Source organism: Rhododendron vialii, chromosome 5a, assembly GCF_030253575.1.
Source record: "Rhododendron vialii isolate Sample 1 chromosome 5a, ASM3025357v1".
NCBI lineage: Eukaryota > Viridiplantae > Streptophyta > Magnoliopsida > Ericales > Ericaceae > Rhododendron > Rhododendron vialii.
Window position 1 is genome coordinate 23,773,204 of NC_080561.1, and position 19,609 is coordinate 23,792,812.

The 19,609-nt window shown below is 36.5% G+C and overlaps 2 protein-coding genes across 2 annotated transcripts; both read left to right on the top strand.

Moving 5' to 3' along the window:
• The first annotated feature begins 3,226 nt into the window (after positions 1-3,226).
• Positions 3,227-5,582, top strand: LOC131327679 (uncharacterized). The gene is made up of 3 exons (XM_058360824.1): positions 3,227-3,285; positions 3,864-3,911; positions 4,577-5,582. The coding sequence occupies exons 1-3, from the start codon at positions 3,227-3,229 to the stop codon at positions 5,580-5,582; spliced, it is 1,113 nt and encodes a 370-aa protein (XP_058216807.1).
• A 96-nt stretch (positions 5,583-5,678) lies between these two features.
• On the top strand, positions 5,679-7,168 carry LOC131327680 (uncharacterized). The gene is made up of 3 exons (XM_058360825.1): positions 5,679-5,742; positions 6,113-6,213; positions 6,314-7,168. The coding sequence occupies exons 1-3, from the start codon at positions 5,679-5,681 to the stop codon at positions 7,166-7,168; spliced, it is 1,020 nt and encodes a 339-aa protein (XP_058216808.1).
• Positions 7,169-19,609: the final 12,441 nt, after the last annotated feature.

Genomic DNA, 19,609 nt, shown 5'->3' on the forward strand with positions numbered 1-19,609 from the left:
TAGGAAACACAAGATCAAAGAATCCTTCTAAACTTGAAATCCTTAAGCAATAAGGAGTCTTTCCAAACTTGAAATCCTTCAGTTATACTTGTATGGAAGTCTTAGATACTTTGAATCAATCAAGGAAATCAAAATCCAACCGTGCTTAGGCAAGAAAATTCGGATTTAATATATTCCCGCGTAAACTGCACAGCCTTCAGTATTTTGGCCATATCTGCACAGCCTTCAGTATTTTGGCCATATCTTCCTCATCCAACCTCCAATTTAAGTGATTCAAATTGGGATAGATTCGAAATTCAATTATCTACAACTTTTATGAAGACCAGATTTTCTAATTCCAACGTTTACTGGGTTGAAATAGCCCTGCAATCAGACCCTACTAATTTGGAAAAAATTTGTTGCGAGCCAAACAACTTGTATCTTTTGTATCTACCTTCTTCGATCTCCGAATAACTGTCGAATGCCATTCCAATCGAAGAAACATACAAACATCGATCTTATTCCTCCATTGAAGTTCACATGCTACGTTAATTTTTACAACCACGAAAAATAATCGTGGCACCCAATAAATAACACATGCTACGTTAAATATTACAACTATGAAAAATAATGGTGGTACCCAATAAATAACAATAACCACAAAATTTTTTTCGTGGGATCCAATCACACAAAACTAACAAAAAATTATGTGACCATAATAACTGGGTAAGAATGCTGCAAAATAAGGGTTAACACAGTTCTACATTTTACCCTCTATAACCTACGGACAACATGGCCTATTTAATCCATACGCGTGATTATAGCTTGCTCTGATACCACTGTTGGGAAACGATTCCCAGAACCCAGTAATAATGCGTACAGATTAGATAACCAAAAAACCGCAAAAATCCTACAAGGCGAAATTAGGGTTTTACCACAACTCATGCGTCACGAACGCTGGTTGAACTTGTTACAGCACACCTTGCTGTATGCCACAAATACTGCTCGACCATACCTTATGATCTTCTACCGTATTCCCTGCACATCTAAAACATGAACCGAGTGTGGACTCTTTTGTGATCTGTTTGCTCTCTTTAAGCCTGCTTCTATTTACTGAATAATAGAAAAATGTCAATCTGACCTAGAGAGCATAACACGTATATATAGAGCTACGATAGGGACCTAAGGAGTATTAAGTCTGGGCTCCCAGTGTAAATAAGAAAACCTAATCCCACCAGAATTCTATTTCTTATTTCACTAATTATAATTCACACCACTACAGAATTATAATTGCACTCCCGTCCTTATCTCAATTATATTACGAGCTCCATGATATTAAATACTTATTAATCTTCCCACGTTAAGATTATAGATACCCGTTGATTAAAATAAATTACTAACAATCTCTACGTGGCTCCGCTACAAAATATCGACCTCACAAAATTTTTTGTTTGTCCCGTGCATCGAATGGGAACGACACTAGTACTATATGCAAATGTAATTAGACTCAAAATACTCCAAACTCCTAATAATTTTGATTTTTTTAAAAAAAGAAAATTTGAGAGAGAGAGAGAGAGAGAGAGAGAGAGAGAGAGAGAGAAAGAGAGAGAAGTGGGGGATGGGGTGTGAATATGGGAGAGAGAAACTTTAGGGGATTTTCTTAGGGGAGTTTTATTAGATATAGAATTATAAATAAAAGCCATACTTTTTAGGAGGCGTTTGGTAACCATTTTGTTTTTAATTTTTGGTTTTTGGTTTTATTGTTTTGAAAACTAATGAAGAAAACTTGTTTGGTAACATGTTTCTACTTTTTTGTTTTTCATAAACTTTTTTAGAGTTTTTGTAAATTATGGAAACTACAAAAAGGAGTTTTTTCCTTTTTTTTTTTTGAGGAACGCAAGCATAATAAGGAGATTCTTATCATCTTTATTTCATCCCATCTCTCTCTCTCTCTCTCTCTCTCTCTCTCTCTCTGTTTTCATGTGCTTAGGAAGATGGGCGGTGATTGTATATACTCAGCCCATAGATGGGTAGGGTTCTAAAGCTCCACCATCCAAAATAAGCATCTCAGTTCTGTCTTCTGTTCGAATCTGATGGCTCAATATACACATTTACCAAATCAATGAACGGCATAACTCTGTTTTCATATTATCTTTACAGCTTTCCCTTCTCTTTTTTTCCCTTACCCTAATTATTCTCCCTCTTCAACAAAAAAAAAGGCTTTTATTTTTTACTATTTACAAAAAAAATAATACCAAACATGTTGCTTGTTTTTGTTTTTATAAAACATAAACCTGATTCTACTTTTAGTTTCTTAAAAACAAAAAAATTGAAAACTGAAAAGGTTATCAAACGCACCCTTAGTTTTTCTTGATTTGGTTTGTTTATCCTACATTTTATTAAAATGCAAATTAATTTGATTAAATATTTGTCATATATATATATATATATATATATATTTACCGTTCCAAAATAAGTTAATGTTTTTTTTCTTAAACTATATTCTCTATTAACTAATGATGTCTCTGTTCGATATATAAATGAACCAAATAAAGACACCAATATAAATTTTTTTGTCCCATGCATCGAACGGGCACAAATCTATGCTACCTATTATGCCATATTGTGTGTGTATGTTAATCTCACCCGTACATGTTAGTTTTGCCAGTGTATAGAACGGATTGAATGCTAGTATGTATGTATGTATGTATGTATATATCTATATGAGTCATTAATCCGTATTATTAGAGCAATGCGCGTCACGTGTTTCCGGACTAATGATACCGTTTTGGGCTCCTCTGATCGCCTATTTCTTGTTGCTAGATTGGTGACATGCAAAATTTGTTGTGGTGACAGCTAACAACCTCCTACGGAGTTTAGTAAAATTTCTTTTGCCCATAAAAAAAACAACTCAGATGAGGCCAGTAGAGTTTTACAAAAGTAAATAAAGAGGAGCTCTAGGGTTCCTCCAGGGAGAGCATCATACCTCACTACGTGAATGGAGGTGTTACAGGCATTCAAGGTAGAATCCATTAAAATTAGGTCTCTTGAACTTTGGAAGGCAAAATTTTCAAGAAAAACTTGCAGAACCATGCGAGATTTCAAGGCCAAAAGGATCCCAACAGTGAAAATTGAACTGCATTAGGAGAAGTTTCAGTGTAAAGTATGTTGTCTCGATTTACACAAACGGCAGAACAATTCAAGACATAATTACATTCATTGATCATTTGGTCATCCAGTAAACCCGATGGGTTTTCACAAGGGGAAGGTTCAAGGTCGAAGGCTACTATCCTATGTGATAGGCGCGTAAATGTTCACATACACGCTCCCTAATTTATCTTTGTTAAGTCTATTTATATTGTTACTCGGAGCTTAATGCTTAATTTGTGTATTGTAGGTTTTTGGAATCTAAATACGTTAAAGCCAACTAAATCATGGATTGGGCCATATTATTTTTAGATAATTAGAGGCTGGTCCTCCTTTCTAGCCTTGGTATGATCCTAACCTTGAAATATTTTCCCGAAGCTGAAGGGCTCGGGTATGTTGGGTGATGGACGTTTTTGCCCTTTTCCGGGTTTACTATATATAGGCTTGTTTTCAAAAGAATATTGGCGGAGAGAGAAGACAGATAGAGAGAGAGAGAGAGAGAGAGAGAGAGAGAGAGAGAGAGAGAGAGAGAGAGATTTAGGGAGAGATCACGATAGAGAGAACGATTGATGTCTAGCTTGAGCGATTGATGTTCGATTGAGAGGAGGAATTGCGTTGGATTGAGATTCAATCGATCTGTTGAGGTATTTTTGAGTATGTTGTTAGATTTGATTAGTTATTCAGTTGATGTACTTTTCATTTAGTAGTGATATATGTTGCTTTGTGATTCGTTGTAGCTTTGTGGTGCGTGAGGAGATGCAGGTTGATGGAGTCGAGCAGATGAGGTATTTAATGTCGTTTTTGTTGGTAGATTTGTTTATTTTCTGTTTATGTGATTGTTTTGATATATGAGAACTGTTTTTAGATCTATGAGAACTGGTTTCTGAATTACGAGAGCTGGTGTCTGAACTATGAGAACTGGTTTCTGAACTATGAGAACTGTTTTCTGAACTATGAGAACTGGTTTCTGAACTATGAGACCTGGTTTCTTAACTATGAGAACTGGTTTCTGAACTATGAAAACTGGTGTCTGAACTATGAGAACTGGTGTCTAAACTATGAGAACTAGTTTCTGAAGTATAGTTCTCATATGAATTTGATGTGAACTGTCGTTTTGTGTATTTTGCACGAGAACTGTTTAATTGTCGTTTATGTTGTTAGATTTTGATTTTTTATTTACTGTTTATGTGATTATTTTCATATTTTTATTATTTAAATGTCGTTTTTGTTAGATTGAGGCCTAGCTTGAACTATCATTGTGTTTGTTTGTTAGATTTTGATGTGAACTGTCTTTTTGTGTTTTTTGGATGAGAAGTGTTTATGAGAATTGTGTTTTTTAAATGAGAACTGTTTTATTTTATATGAGAACTGTATTTTTTATAGGAGAACTGTGTTGGTTTATGAGAATTGTGTCATTTTCTTTTGTGTGAATTGTTTGTTTTTTTGTTAGGAAAACGGAGAAATCGTTGATTTTGTTTTGTAAATACAATGGATTGTGTGCTGGGATAAAGTTGTCTCGGTCGTCGAGAATTGGAGATTTTATGAAGATATTGTGTGGCAAGTTTAGTGATTTGAGAAGACACTCATTGCAACTCTTTTATGCTATACGTGATCATCCTAGTACCATGTTATATAATGATGAAGATTTGGAGGTGATGTTTGCTGTAGCTGATAGTATTGGATTGAATTGCATTGAAGTTACAGTAGTAGATAGTCGTGGTTTTGATAGTGGTATTAGTGGGTGTGGTGTTGATGTTGGTGCTAATAGTAGTGGGGTTTTCGATAGTGGTGGTACTAGCACTAGTAAGGGCATTTGTTTCAGTGGGCAAGGATTAGTCGGCTGTCGGTTGGAATCAATGGAATATGTAGGTAAAGAGGATGATTTGGGAGCTATGTTTTGCCCGCATCAGCATTGGCCAAGGTTGTCCGATGCGTGGAAAGAGCTTATTAAAAGTGTTGGTCAGTTGTTTGTCGGGGGTTCGGAAGGTTTTCGTGATGCATTGCGGAAACATTCAATTGTTCATTCCTTTGAGTTTGACTTTGTAAAGAATGAAATAGAGAGAGTGACTGCAGTTTGTAAGGTAAAATCTTGCAAGTGGAATATCCATGCTAGACTTGACAAGGTCAGTGGTTGCTTTTACATCAAAAGGTATTATAATGTTCATTGTTGTGGTGTTGCTGGGCGTACGACAAAGAACTGTCATGCTAATTCATCTCTGATTAGTCAATTGATAAAGGATGATGTTCGAGACAAGTCAAAGAAACGTCCTGTTGATGTTGTTAATGATTTGAAGGAGTATTATGGGGTGGATGTGTCATATAATCGTGCTTGGTTAGCTGTCCAGAAAGCCAAGTCAAGTGCATTTGGAGATTATTCAGATTCTTTTAATCAACTTCAATGGTATCGTAATGTTGTTCTGAATTTGGATCCTAGAAGTGTTTTTGATGTTGAGTGAGATCAAACCACAAATCATTTTTTGAGGTTGTTTGTAGCGTTTGAGGCATGTGTACAAGGATTTAAGCACTGCAGGCCTGTTTTATCCGTTGACGCAATGTTCTTGAAGGCAAGGCATATGGGATGCTTGATGTCTGCTTCAGCTAAAGATGGTAATGCAGGTATGAAATAGATCGCATATACAATTCTCATATGACTACTTACACACATTTCACATAGGCTACAATGCAGTATGAGAAATATGAGAACTGTTTTTAAAACTATGAGAACTGGTGTCTGAACTATGAGAACTGGTTTCTTATAGTCATATAGGATGCTTGATGTGTGATTGAGCTAAAGATGGTAATGCAGGTATGAAATAGATTACATATACAATTCTCATATGAATATAACATACAGTTCACATAGTCTATAATGCACTATGAGAAATATGAGAACTGTTTTCAAAATTATGAGAACTGGTTCCTGAAGTGTGAGAACTGATTTTGCCATATGTATGAACTGGTTACTGAATTATTTTTTCCTTCTCAGGTCTATTTCCATTGTGCTTTGGTGTGGTTGATTCTGAGAATAATGATAACTGGCTTTGGTTTATGGAGAAGTTGCATGGTATTTTGGATGAAGAGAGAAGGGTTTTTTGTTTTTATATCTGATCGTCACAGAGGAATAAAAGAGGGTATTGCTAAGGTGTTTCCTTCAAGCTTTCATGCTTACTGTCTCTATCATTTGAAGGGTAACTTGCGTACTGCTTTGGTGTCCACAAATGTCAAGTATAAAAAGAGTTTGATCAGAGTGTTTTCAAAATGTGCTTATGCTCTCACTGTGGCAAAGTTTAATCAGCATATGGGTAATTTGCTGAAACACGGTGGTGCAGCTGTTGTTCATTTTCTGTCGGAGTTGCCTAATGAGCGATGGGCAAATGTTTTTTTCCCGGGGCAACGTTATGGAGCAATGTCCTCTAGTCTAGCTGAGTGCTTTAACTCATGGATATTGAAAGAGCGTGAATTGCCCGTGGTGGATATGGTTGATCGTATAAGGAAGAAGATGATGAAATCAATGTGTTTGAGGAGAGAAAGGGCAAGTAAATGGGATCAGGTGATTTGTCCTTATGGGGAGTCTCGGTTGGAGAAGTTATATGATTTAGTTAAAACATGGAAAGTGATTCCTTCAACTGCTGATATATTTGAAGTTGACACAGATCCGTCTGTATGTGTTGATATTGGGAGGCGTACATGCAGTTGTTGTTGGTGGCAGTTGAATGCATTCCCTTGTTGCCACGCTGTCTGTGCTATCAAATATAGTGGTAAGGATTTGAACTTGTATGTAGAGCGTTATTTTCATGTTGAGAGTTATCGTCGGGTGTATTCAAAACCAATTTACCCAGTTGCGTCATTGTTGAAAGGTGATGTGGTTGATTGTGGTACTAGTATTCTGCCACCATTGTTAAAAAAGCCTCCAGGGCGGCCTAAGAAGAAGAGGATTCGTTCGAATGGAGAGAAGGTTAGAGAAATGAAGTGTGGTAGGTGTGGGAAGATGGGGAATCATAACAAACTTACTTGTAAGGAGGATTTGAGGCCTGGTTTTTAGGTTTTAATAATTGAGTTGTACAAAAAACAATGTTATACTATCTTTTGTACCAAAAAACAATGTTATTGGATTTGATTCATGAAATAATTGTTGAGAATAAGAAAATTTTTGTGTTTTTGTTACTAATTCTGTATTTTGCTCTAGCACTTTGAATTATGTGAAGTATCTAAGCAACCTGTGTGTATAGCTCTATGAGAACTTTGTATTTTCTATGAGAAGTGTGTATTTTCTATGTGAAATGTGTATCAAAACTGTGTTTTTACTATATGAGAACTTTGTATGACAAGTGTTTATTTTTCTATGAAAAGTGTGTTTTTTTCTATGAGAAGTGTGTTTTTTCCTATGAGAAGTGTGTATTTTTCCATGAGAAGTGTTTTTTCCCCCTATGAGAAATGTGTATTTTCGATGATAAGTTAAATTCTAACATAACATGCATCAAATTGACATACACCAAACCATACTAACAAATAGCAAACGATTGTTAACAGAGATGAAATCTAGCTTAACATTCAGAAGACCCTAATTATCATCAGAGTCAGATAGCACTAATTACAGCATCAGTGGTTTAACGCAACTACAAACCCTAATTTTCATCGGAGTTAGATTTCTTAATCATTTGAGGAAGGAGCCAAAAAGTAGCAAAAAATCCCCAAAATGTTGATGAACCCCAACTAGAAACCCTAATTTTCCAAAAAGTAGTTGAGGCACCAAACCCTAACTTCTATTGTGCATCTTTCTCTTCCTCTTCCTCCTCCTCCTTGTTCCTTTCTGCTCTGTGAGCGTCCATCAATGCCTGGATTTCTAACCTGAGGCAGAGAAGATCGATGCTCTGTATCCTGTGCTGGCGATGCAGGCGTTCCACTTCAGCTTTGAGAGGAGCCACATGCTCCTCAATGATCTTCTTCATTGCATCCTCCATGGTTGAGATTTTTGGAGCGTTGTTTGGTGGTGTGTCGTCCGGAGCGTTCTGATTTGGGCCTGCCATAGTAGTTTGAGTCAGAGATTTCTTCTCTCTCTCTCTCTCTGGAAATGAAAAGCCGTGTGCGGTGTTTAACCTTTCAGGTATTTAATGGAGTGAGAAGGTGGTAGTGATACACGTGGTGAACGGTTTAAATTGCAACGATTGGGTATAAAAAACAAAACAAAAACAACAAAAAACAAAATATATAGTAGAGATCTTTGTTTGAAAAATAATAAATAATAATAATAATAATAAATAAAACAAAAAAATAGAATATATTCGAGATTACTAATTAATTGTGACTATTTTTTTTTTTTTGGTTTAAGTATTTTTGGCAATTAGAAATATAATAAACAAGGAAAAACATCCAGATTTATAAGACATACATCGTTGAATACACCTGACGATAGAAGAAAGTACACATTTCAAACATCCTAGATGGAATTGATAGATCCAAATACAAGGAGAAGAAGAAAGTACCAGATTTAAACAAGAGATCTACTAAGAAAGAAAGAAAAAAAAAAAAAAAACATAGAACAGCCAAACTGAAAAATTAGATCGCTAGTTAGTTGGTGGTTGTCTTCTTGGTCGCACGTTTCTGCTAGTAGTTGCTTCTTCCGCTTCTGCTTCCTTTGCCAAATTTTTGGCAAGTTTCCAATCTTTGAAGATCTGCACTTTTTTCTTGAGAAGGTTGATGTTGTCCTGGTTTTCGAAGAATCGGGCTTGGGTTTCATCAAGTTTTTCACTGGTCTCTTTGAGTGATGCATCTATGACATCTTTGATGAGTCTTGCCAAGTCTTCTGCCATTTTTTAAGATTTTTTTGTTGTAATTGTGTTGAGGGTGGGAAATGAAGAAATGGGAAGAGGAAGAGGGGTATTTATAAGCCATATAAAATAGGGTTTCACGTTGAAGATGTAATTTACAAAAATACCCTTTAAATTTTTTATGAGAATTGGTTATTTTCTATGAGAATTGTGAAATTTCTTATGAGAACTGTGTATGAGAACTGTGTTTTTTCTATGCGAACTGCAAATTTTTCTATGAGAACTGTGTTTTTCCTCTATGCGAACTGCAAACTGTGAACAATGAAAAATGGAGTTTAGAGAAAGATGATTGTATATCTTCATTAACCACTAAACTAAACAACTCATTAACCAATATACATGTCATGAACAACACCTCCAGCACGTCATTACCCATGTGCACTACTTTCACATTCAAAACTAGTCCACATCCGAAACTAATATTTTTTGCAGTGGTTAATGAGGTTTCTGCTATGTTAGGTTTCTATGAGAATTGTGAATTTTCGTATGAGAAGTGTGTATGAGAACTGTTTTTTTTTCTATGCGAACTGCAAATTTTTGTATGAGAAGTGTGTATGAGAACTATTTTTTTCCTCCAATGCGAACTGCAAACTTTGAACAATGAAAAATAGAGTTCAGAGAAAGATGATTGTATATTTTCATTAACCACTAAACTGAACAGTACGCATTAACCACTATACAAGTCATGAACATCACCTCCCCCATGTCATTACCCATCTGCACTACTTTCACTTCCAAAACTATTTTTGCAGTCTGAGATTGTATATCTTCATTTACCAGTAAACTAAACAACTCATTAACCACTATACAACTGATGAACAACACCACTACCAACTTTGATGAGTAAGTTGAATCTATGAATTTTTTTTCTTCTCTTCAAGAAGCTCCTGGTCGTCATAATATTTTTGCAGTCTGAGATTTTCCATCCTATTATGATAGATCTCTGGAGTCCATGATCTCTTCGGGTCACTGACAAATGCTTGCACAATATCAACTCTCATTTGAAGGCATTGTTGCTTTGTAAGGTCGCTTTGAATTGGTTTTTTCATTAGCTTTTGGCGAATGACGTAGGCAACAACAACTGCACAATCAACCCTGTGAATACAAGACTAATGTTAGGGGCTTATATAAGATGCAGTGACTAGTTTTGGTAGTTGAAGGATACTTACGAGCCTGGTTCTTGTTGTGGTGCATCGTCCACGAGCTTTGCAGAGGTTTTAATCTTCTTCTTGCATTGTTGGTTGATGTAGTTCGTGACATTCTTTCTCTGTTACAGAATATGATCATGGATACATTAACGATACACATTTCACATAGTTTGTTCACGTAGACTACAATACACAGTTGAAAGAGTTCATATATTTTTCTTAGAATAAGGAGGGATTATGTTACCAGGATTGGCAGTTGCTTCACAGTATTTATCTCTTCTCCCTTGTCTGTGGATGGAGTTGTAGAACCTCCATTCTTGGTCAATGGTGTCTAGCTCAAGCAAAGTATAATGGTTTGAACCAAATATTGAGATAAGGATTGTTCTGGTGTTCAAAATCTTTGAGTGGACGACATCAAGTGCTCTGTTAGCTGAGTTTTGATCACCTCCAAGGAAGGTCTGTTTGGAAAGAAGATAATTAGGCAACCTCTTAACTGTGAGTGTATGCTACATGAATTGTGAGAGAATGCTTGCTTTTCTTACTGATGAAAAGCTGTTGAAGACAAACGGCATATCTTGTTGGGAATCTTCTATTCCCAATGAAAAGGATGGTCCAGATGTTGGTGGTTGTAGTGTTGTAGTCAGCAAATGGACGTAGGCATCTATTGGCTGTATCAGAATGTAAAAAGTATTTGTTTATCACGTACAGTTCTGATAGAAAAAACACAGTTCTGATAGAAAAAACACAGTTCTCATACAAAAGCACAAATCTCATATACACTTCTCTTAAAATACAGAAAGAGAGTTGCTTCTTTTTTTATTGTGTTACCTGGCCTGTTAATTCTCGATCACATAGCAAAAACCTCACATCTTCTTGATATATGCGCAGATCATCTAATTCACAATCCCATATGTGCGTACTGCATGATATACATAACATTAGCTAATTTGAAATGATATACATAACATTAGTAAATTGTTGGGTTTAGCATTTTTACCATCCCTCTTCGAGTTCCCAAAATTTTCTGATCGTTTCTTGGCATTCGTCAGGTAGCAAGGCAAGGACAATGTCTGCCTTTTTTCCTAGGGGAGGAATCTTGTCATCAATTTTCTTGATTTCTGCTTGTGGCTCGTCACTTTCGACAAGGACAATTTGTTCTTTTTTGCGACCATCCTTTGTGATTGAACCATAGTAATAGTTGTCATCCATTTTTTGCCTTCGTGGTCTTTGTTTTGCATTATCATCTTTGTTGTCCCCTTCAGAATTTTTCCCGGCATGAGCATATAGTTGTGTAACTTCATGGACCACTTGCTCAATCTTCTGATCAGTGTTTGTTTGTGTGATGTTATGTATTGCTTCCTCACTTCTTTGTGTGAGCAAAGAGGAATCAGTCTCGAGAACCGGTAACTGCTTTTGAGGTTCTTTGGTATGTTGCGGTTGGACAGAAAGCTTGCTGGTGAGGGAAAGCTTGTTGGTTAGGCTGCGTATTTCTGCATCTTTTTGAACAATTATAGCCTTTTGCCTTTGTTCAGTTGTGCTATGATACTTTTGCAGCTGGCCCTTCTCGGTCATTAGGGATTCAATTTGCATCGTAAGGGCCTTTTTGATTTTGTTCTTCTCAATTTCAAATTGTTGCAGCATCATATGTTTCTGTTTTTCAAATTCATCCCTTTCTTTTCTCATTTCCAGCAGCTGTTTTTCCATTTCATCCCTGTCCTTTTTCAAAATGTTTGACACAGTATCCATCTTCTGTAGCTTTTGTTCCAGTGAATCCCTTTCTTTTTCCATTTCCAACAGCTGATTTTTCATTGTGTCGCTGTCCTTTTCCAAGACTGCAGTCTTCTCTATAAGGAACTTGTGTTGTTCTTGGGCCTGCAACATTGTGTTGGACATAGTTACGATCTTCTGCAGCTTTTATTTCATTGCATCCCGTTCTTTTTGCATTTCCTCCAGCTCATTTTTCATTGTATCCTTGTCCTTTTGAAGTCCGTGGTTTTGTTGTTCAAGTATTTGTTTTTGATTCTGAATATATTGGACTTGTTGCTGGAGATCCTTGATGATAACTTGATCATTGTTCTCCAGTAAGCTGTCACAGAATTTACCCATCTAGTTGTGCTATTTAATTAGGCCATGACTGAAATTAATGGATTCCACAGGTTGGTAGGTACTTGGAACCATAGTCTCGCCTGATTGTGATTGTGAGAACATTGCTTGTTGTTTCTCAGGAGATGATGTTGACACAAGAGGAGATGTTTGCTGTTTTTCAGTTAAGTGTATCTCATCAAGTCGTAGTGCCAGACTTTGAGGAGATTGTGTATGCTGCATCATCTGTGATATAGTTTCCCTGTCATTGTCATCTACAACTTCTGGGTGTCGCATGCTGTAGACTTGAGCCTCTTGACATGTTTCTTGAAGTTCTTCCTCATATACCTGAAAGATGTGAACTCACAATCAGAATTGTGTATTTTTATTGAGAACTGTGTATGAGAAGTGTGTATTTTTCTGTATGAGAATTGTGTTTTTCATATGATAACCGTGTATTTTTCTATGAGCACTGTGTATGAGAAGTGTGTTTTTTTGTATGAGAAGTGTGTTTTTGCTATGAGAAGTGTGTATTTTGCAGTATGAGAACTGTGTTTTTGCTATAAGAAGTGTGTATTTATCTATGAGAAGTGTGTAATTTTCTGTATGAGAATTGTGTTTTTCATATGATAACCGTGTATTTTTTCTATGAGCACTGTGTATGAGAAGTGTGTGTTTTTGTATGAGAACTGTGTTTTTTGCTATGAGAAGTGTGTATTTTGCAGTATGAGAACTGTGTTTTTGCTATAAGAAGTGTGTATTTATCTATGAGAAGTGTGTAATTTTCTATGAGAAGTGTGTATTTTCGTGTCCAAGTTAAGCAATTTGATTAGTGTATATACCGTAATGTTGAGATTGCTCAAATCTTTAAAATCATCAATTCTTTTTTTTTTCAGGTCTGAGGTGTTCCAGTTTAGTAGTCTTGGAATTGCTTCATTTTTTGGTCGTGCAATCAAATCCGTGTGTTCACAAATCCAGTACTGCAAAAACAGGTAAAAGGAAATTATTAGAATAAAAGAAAATTATTAGAATACCCAAAAATACTTCTCATAGCAAAATAGATTTAAGTTACTATCAATGCCACCACACATCCTGTTGCATCTCTTGGTTTGTCATGGAACTTGTGCATTGATGTATTCAATGTTTCTGCAATGGATTGTGCCCAGTCGTAGTCTTTTATTTCTTCTATTTTTTCCATGCAATGCACATATGTCCATGCAATGGTGACTCCTGATGTGGAGAAGAACAACGTCAGGCAAATGAACATGCATACAAGGCGGATTACATCTTGGATGTCTTCTTCAGTTATGGATTCCTCTTTTTTTTGCAGTATTTCATTGATCATATCTTTCATCTTTTTACTACCAATCATTGCCTCCTGGATCCCCCTTTTTTTTGCAAATGCAACATCACTTTTCTTCTTGTTCAAATCTCCTATTTGTTTGTTCCCACAAGCTATTCCAAAGATTAGCTTGATGTCATTCCTTGTTATGGCAACCTTCTTACCACCAATGAGGAACTTGCTGTCATTGGTATCATAGTTCTGAATGATACTCAGGATGGTTTTATCGTGCTTCATGCAAGCTTTTTCCGCTAACTTGCCTTTCCTAATGGCATCAATCAGCATCCAAAACGGTGTTTGTTTCAAGAGCTCTAAGTGGGCATTGTTCAAGTTCAGTTTTGACAATAGCCCCACTGTTCCTATTACATTGGACCTAAATGTGCATTGCTTTTGGGTCTGGGTTGGGGAGTCTGGTTGTGATTCTGATTCTGATTCTGATTCTTGTTTCGTGGCCTTCTTTTTCTGTTTTGGGCTCTGATGTTTTTTTCGTTGGGTTTGCTTTTGGGTCTGGATTGGGGAGTCTGGTTCAGATTCAGATTGTTGGGTAAGCCATTGGCGTTTCTTGGCAACCTTTTCCTATTTTGGTCTTTGTCGTTTCTTTCCCCGAGTTTGCGAAGAGTACTGTGATGATTGGCTAACTATGGAGGTTGCTGGCCTGTCAGTTTGAGTTTTCGATCTTGTAATGACTCATGCCTCCTCCATTGTTAGTGTTCTTGGTCTAATCTCGTAAGAAGTTTTCAAATCTTGTGTGTAAGTCTTCTTGTGCCCTGTTAAATATATGAACAAAATTGAGATAGAGTTTTTACGTTGGCTCATCATAGGTATAGTACACAGTTCTCATAGAAAAATAAACAGTTCTCATAGAAAAATACAATGTTCCAATAGAAAAATACACAGTTCTTATAGACAGATGTCATGTATAATACACAGTTCTCATAGAAAAATACACAGTTCTCATAGAAAAATACACAGTTCTTATAGAAAAATACAATGCTCAGGTAGAAAATACACAATTCTCATAGACAAATCTCATGTATAATACACAGTTCTCATAGAAAAATAAACAGTTCTAATAGAAAAATACAATGTTCCAGAAGAAAAATTCACAGTTCTCATAGACAAATGTCATGTATAATACACAGTTCTCATATAAAAATATACAGTTCTCATAGAAAAATACACAGTTCTCATAGAAAAATACAATGTTCCAGTAGAAAATACACAATTCTCATAGACAAAACTCATGTATAATACACAGTTCTCATGGATAAGTATGATGACGTGTAACTTTTTAAAAACGTATTCTTTCGGAACAGAATACACAGTTCAAATCTTGTAAGTCTTCTTGTGTCCCGTTAAATATATGAACAAAAGTTAGATAGAGTGTTTACGTTGTCTCATCATAGGTATAGTACACAGTTCTCATAGAAAAATAAACAGTTCTCATAGGAAAATACAATGTTCCAGTAGAAAAATACACAGTTCTCATAAACAGATGTCATGTATAATACACAACTCTCATATTAAAAACTCAAAAATGAAAAACCTAAAGCGAAACCATCGAAAGTGCTCATTATCCTAACCTCTTCGCCGTAGGATAACTGGCCAGTCTCGTCCTTGAAGGAGCTGATCGAGAACAGTTCACATAGAACCCTACACACAGTTCGCATAACTCGAAAACACATACTTCACATAGACACAACACGTTTATGAGAGTTAGGGTTCTCATATACATATTTTACAGTTCGCATAGAAATTTCGCATAGACTTTCGATAGTCTTTAATGTACATACCTTTTTTTGCCATATTGAAATGTTGTTGCCTGATCGATTGCACGAGAGAGAGAGAGAGAGAGAGAGAGAGAGAGAGAGAGAGAGAGAGAGAGAGAGAGAGAGAGAGAGAGAGAGAGAGAGAGAAAGCGCTGTTGAGCGGAAGAGTTAGGGTTCTGTAGCGGTAGAGTTAGGGTGGTTCTGTAGTGGTTGGGGAGAGAGAGGGTTTTGTTGAGCCGTATGGAGAGGGTTCGGGAACGTGACCCGCGAGGTGTATTTTTGACCCGCGAGAGGATCCCGGATGCTTGTTTTGACCCGCGAGGAGTATTTTTGTCCACAATGTAGTGCCGGGACTAAAGGGGGTATAGAATATTTTGTGCTGGACTGAATTAGGTTTGAGCCTAATTTTTTGGGCCGGCCTAAAAATTCCCTTTTATTTTAGAAAATTAGAGGCCGGTCCTCCTTTTTAGGTTTGGTTTGATCACAACCCTAAATATTTTTTACCGAAGCTAGATGGCTCGGTTATGTTACTTCAAGACTTTTTTGCCCCTGTTCCACTCCACAGTAAATGTAAAATTGAAACCCCTCCTTTCTCTCTCTCTCTCTCTCTAAACCACTGTCACCAACACCTCTCTCTCGCTCTCCCTCCACCGATGGAGCAGCGCCAACCACGGTTGCCGTCTCCTCTCCGACTAGAATTCGCATTCTTGCCGCCGTCGGATAAGTCAACGATTTCAACAGAGTTGCCACCGTTTCCTCTCCGATGAGAATTCGTGTTCTTGGATGGGCGAATCGAGAAGGTAATCTAAAAACATATCCAGTTGCTGCTGCTCTGCAACGACAGTATCTCTGCGACTTTCCTCATTGTGCTCTTCATCCTCCGGAATACGCACCCAATTGAACCGCTCACTTGCACGCCTCCATTCCTTGAAACGGAATATGAAATCTTTGAACCAAATGAAGAGGTATCAATGACAGGATTAATTGCTACGAAAGGTATCTTTGAATTGGTTCCTGATGATCAATCGGATAGAAAAGGGGGTGGTGATGATGGGCAGCGGAGGCTCAAGATGATGGGCTCTGGCCGATCGACGGCGGTGGTGATCGATTGATGCAGCGGTGGTGATCGATGTCATACGTTTATATTTCTCCGTATGGCCGGAGCTGCGAAATTTGCAGATTTAACAAATATTGGACATGGAGCCTTCAATGGTGAGTTTTTATTCACCAATCAGAAATGAATACAAATTGAGATCCCCTTTGTGCTATGTTCTTAGGCAAGAGTAAAGACGCACAAAGCTTAACAATCTAATTCATACGTTTTTTTTTTCAATTTTTGTTCGTGTGTATTGCTCATCAGAACTGTGTACTTTTTATGAAAACTGTGTATTTTTTTTTATGAGAAATGTGTATTGTCTATGAGAACTGTCTATTTCCTATGAGAACTGTGAATTTTTCTATGAGAATTGTGTATTTTCAATAAGAACTGTCTATGAGAATTGTGTATTTTCAATAAGAAATGTGAATTTTTTTATGAAAACTGTCTATGAGAACTGTGTATTTTCAATGAGAAAGGTGAATTTTTCTATGAGAACTGTGTATTTTCTATGAGAACTGTTGATTTTTCTATGAGAATTGTGTATTTCTATGAGAACTGTCTATGAAAACTGAGTATTTTCAATGAGAATTATGAATTTTTCTATAAGAACTGTGTATTTTCAATGATAAATCAATTTATTTTCTATGTGAACTATTAACTTTTTTACTTTGATTACTTTTTTAGGACATGACGGTGAAAACATTTATAATTATATTTGATTTTGATTACCTTTTTGTTTTTGTTCATGTGTCTATTTTCTATGAGAACTATGTGTTGTTCATGAGAACTGTCTATAAGAGTTATGTATTTCCTATGAGAACTGCGTATTTTTTATGAAAATTGTGTATTATTCATGAGAACTGTCTGTTAGAATCATGTATTTTCTATGAGAACTATATATTTTTTATGAGAACTGTGTATTGTAGTGTGTGGTAAGACTATATGAACTGTGTATTTTTTAGTTCACATTGCCAGTTTTCATAACCAGTTTACAAAACTAGTTTTCTATGAGAACAACCACTTCTCATAGCCAATTCTCATAGAATGAACTACGAAAACTGACAGTTCTCATAGAACTGACTATGAGAATTAGTAGTTCACATAGCCAATTCTCATAACTTAGTTTACATAGCCAGCTCTCTATAAAAACTAAGCAATTCTCATAGAACTGACTATGAGACTTGACAGTTCTCATAGCCAGTTCACATAGCCGATGGTATTTTTATCCGAAATTATATGAACTAGGAATTGATTCTAAAAATATAGCTCTCATAGCCTCAGTTCTCATAATCATAGTTTAGGGGTATTTTTGTCCAAAATAATATGTTAACTCGGATTATGTGAACTGGCGGGGATATTTTTGTCCGAAATATTATGTTAACTAGCTATGAGAATTGGCAGTTCTCATAGCCAGTTCACATAGCCAAGGGTATTTTTGTCCGGAATAATATGGGTTAGGAGTTGATTCTAAAAATATAAATTTTACTAAAAATTGACATGTACACAAAAAGTTAAGAGGAATGGGTATAATAGTAAAAATGCATGAAAAGTAAAAAAAAAAAAGGACTAAAATAAAGAAGGAATATTTTTTGTCAGGACTAAATTAAATCCAAACCTACTTTTTAGGGCCGGCCTAAAAATTCCCCTTTTGACCAAGGGAGTTTGGGACCAAGAAAAGAAGAAGGCCTAAGCCGTTCTCGGCAGTGGGTATGGCCCACCAAGTTTGGAGAAAAGGTTTTTACTAGAGCTTTGGAGCCCACTGAGGAGGGAATTAAAAAAAGGGTCGGCTATAGTACTTATAAAGGGGACGAGAACAGTGAGCGAGGGATACATGCACAGAACAAAAAAGAGGAGAGAGCTGCGCATAAATTCCAACGCGTCAGAACCAACAATTGGCGTTCACAGCTGGGTAAGAGAGGGAGCTATAAAGGGTTAAGGATTGGTTAATACTTACCGAAACCTCTATTCTCTTGCATGGAATTTTATTACTTCGTGATCGTTTATATTTTCTCCATGTCCAGCTAAATTTCTTCTCTAGGGCGTAGATGAAGCTCAAACTCGGAGTAATAATGTTTATATTTTGATTTAGTGTTTTATTTTTTGAATCATGGTTGTATGACATAAGGATTTATTTGCGATATTAATTTTTCCAATCACATCTTGTGTATAAATTCTTGGGTTTTATGCACGTTCATACAACAGTTCTTAAATTTTTTTTTTTTGGGTAAAATAGCTTGAAATAGAAAAAGAGGATAAGCGGATATACAGCCTATAAGGGGCATACCCCAGGAGAAAAAGAAAAAAAAAAGAAAATCAAAGATTGAAAAGATTGACCAAAGCCAAGTGGCTATATTGACCAAAGCATAGGAGATCCACATGTTTCGAGGCCATCTAAAAGATGGGAAAGAAACACATGCCAATGAGGGAATACACAGAAGTTGAATTAAGCCCATTGGACCAGTAGCCCTTCGGAACAGCAGAGCAGCCTTTCGGAAAAGCAGCAGCTCATTCTTAGGCCAGCCCCATTACAATAGAGCAGCAACATAACAAGGCTGCTAGAATAATAGAAACAGCAGCAACAGCAACAACGTATAAAATAGAAGTAGCACTACATGAACCAACTACAGTAGCAGCTAGGTCTTTGGCCACACAACAGAGATAGCAGCACATTCTTGCATCCATCACTAAACAGAACAGCAGGCATACAGAGGACGTCCCCCTCTGTGAAGGGAGATCCCACCGACAACCCCTGATGGTTAGGCATAATCTAAAAACCCAATGACTACATAACAGAAGCCAAAACATCTGGACAGTAGTAGTAAACACAAAATAGCACTCCTTTCACATCAAAATGGAAAAATGAGTCCCACATATTTGCATAATAACAACATCCCATTCTTGGATAGTCACAGTTTTCTGGACAACAGAACTAAGAGCAAAACACTTGAAAAAACTTGAATCACTTGGACCAGAGCAGCAAAACAACAGCAGCAGATGATAGAACAACCATAACTTGGCGTAAAACAACCATATAGTGGGTAATCAGTACAGTACAACAGCTAGCTTAATGGAATCCATTTCAACAACTGCCACAGAAATAGTCACTAGTACTTGAGATGCCAATACAAAAGTAAAATACTGCTAGGGACATGCCCCCTAGGAATGACAATGTAGTACACAATCTCACTATGACAGATTACGACAGTGAATGACAA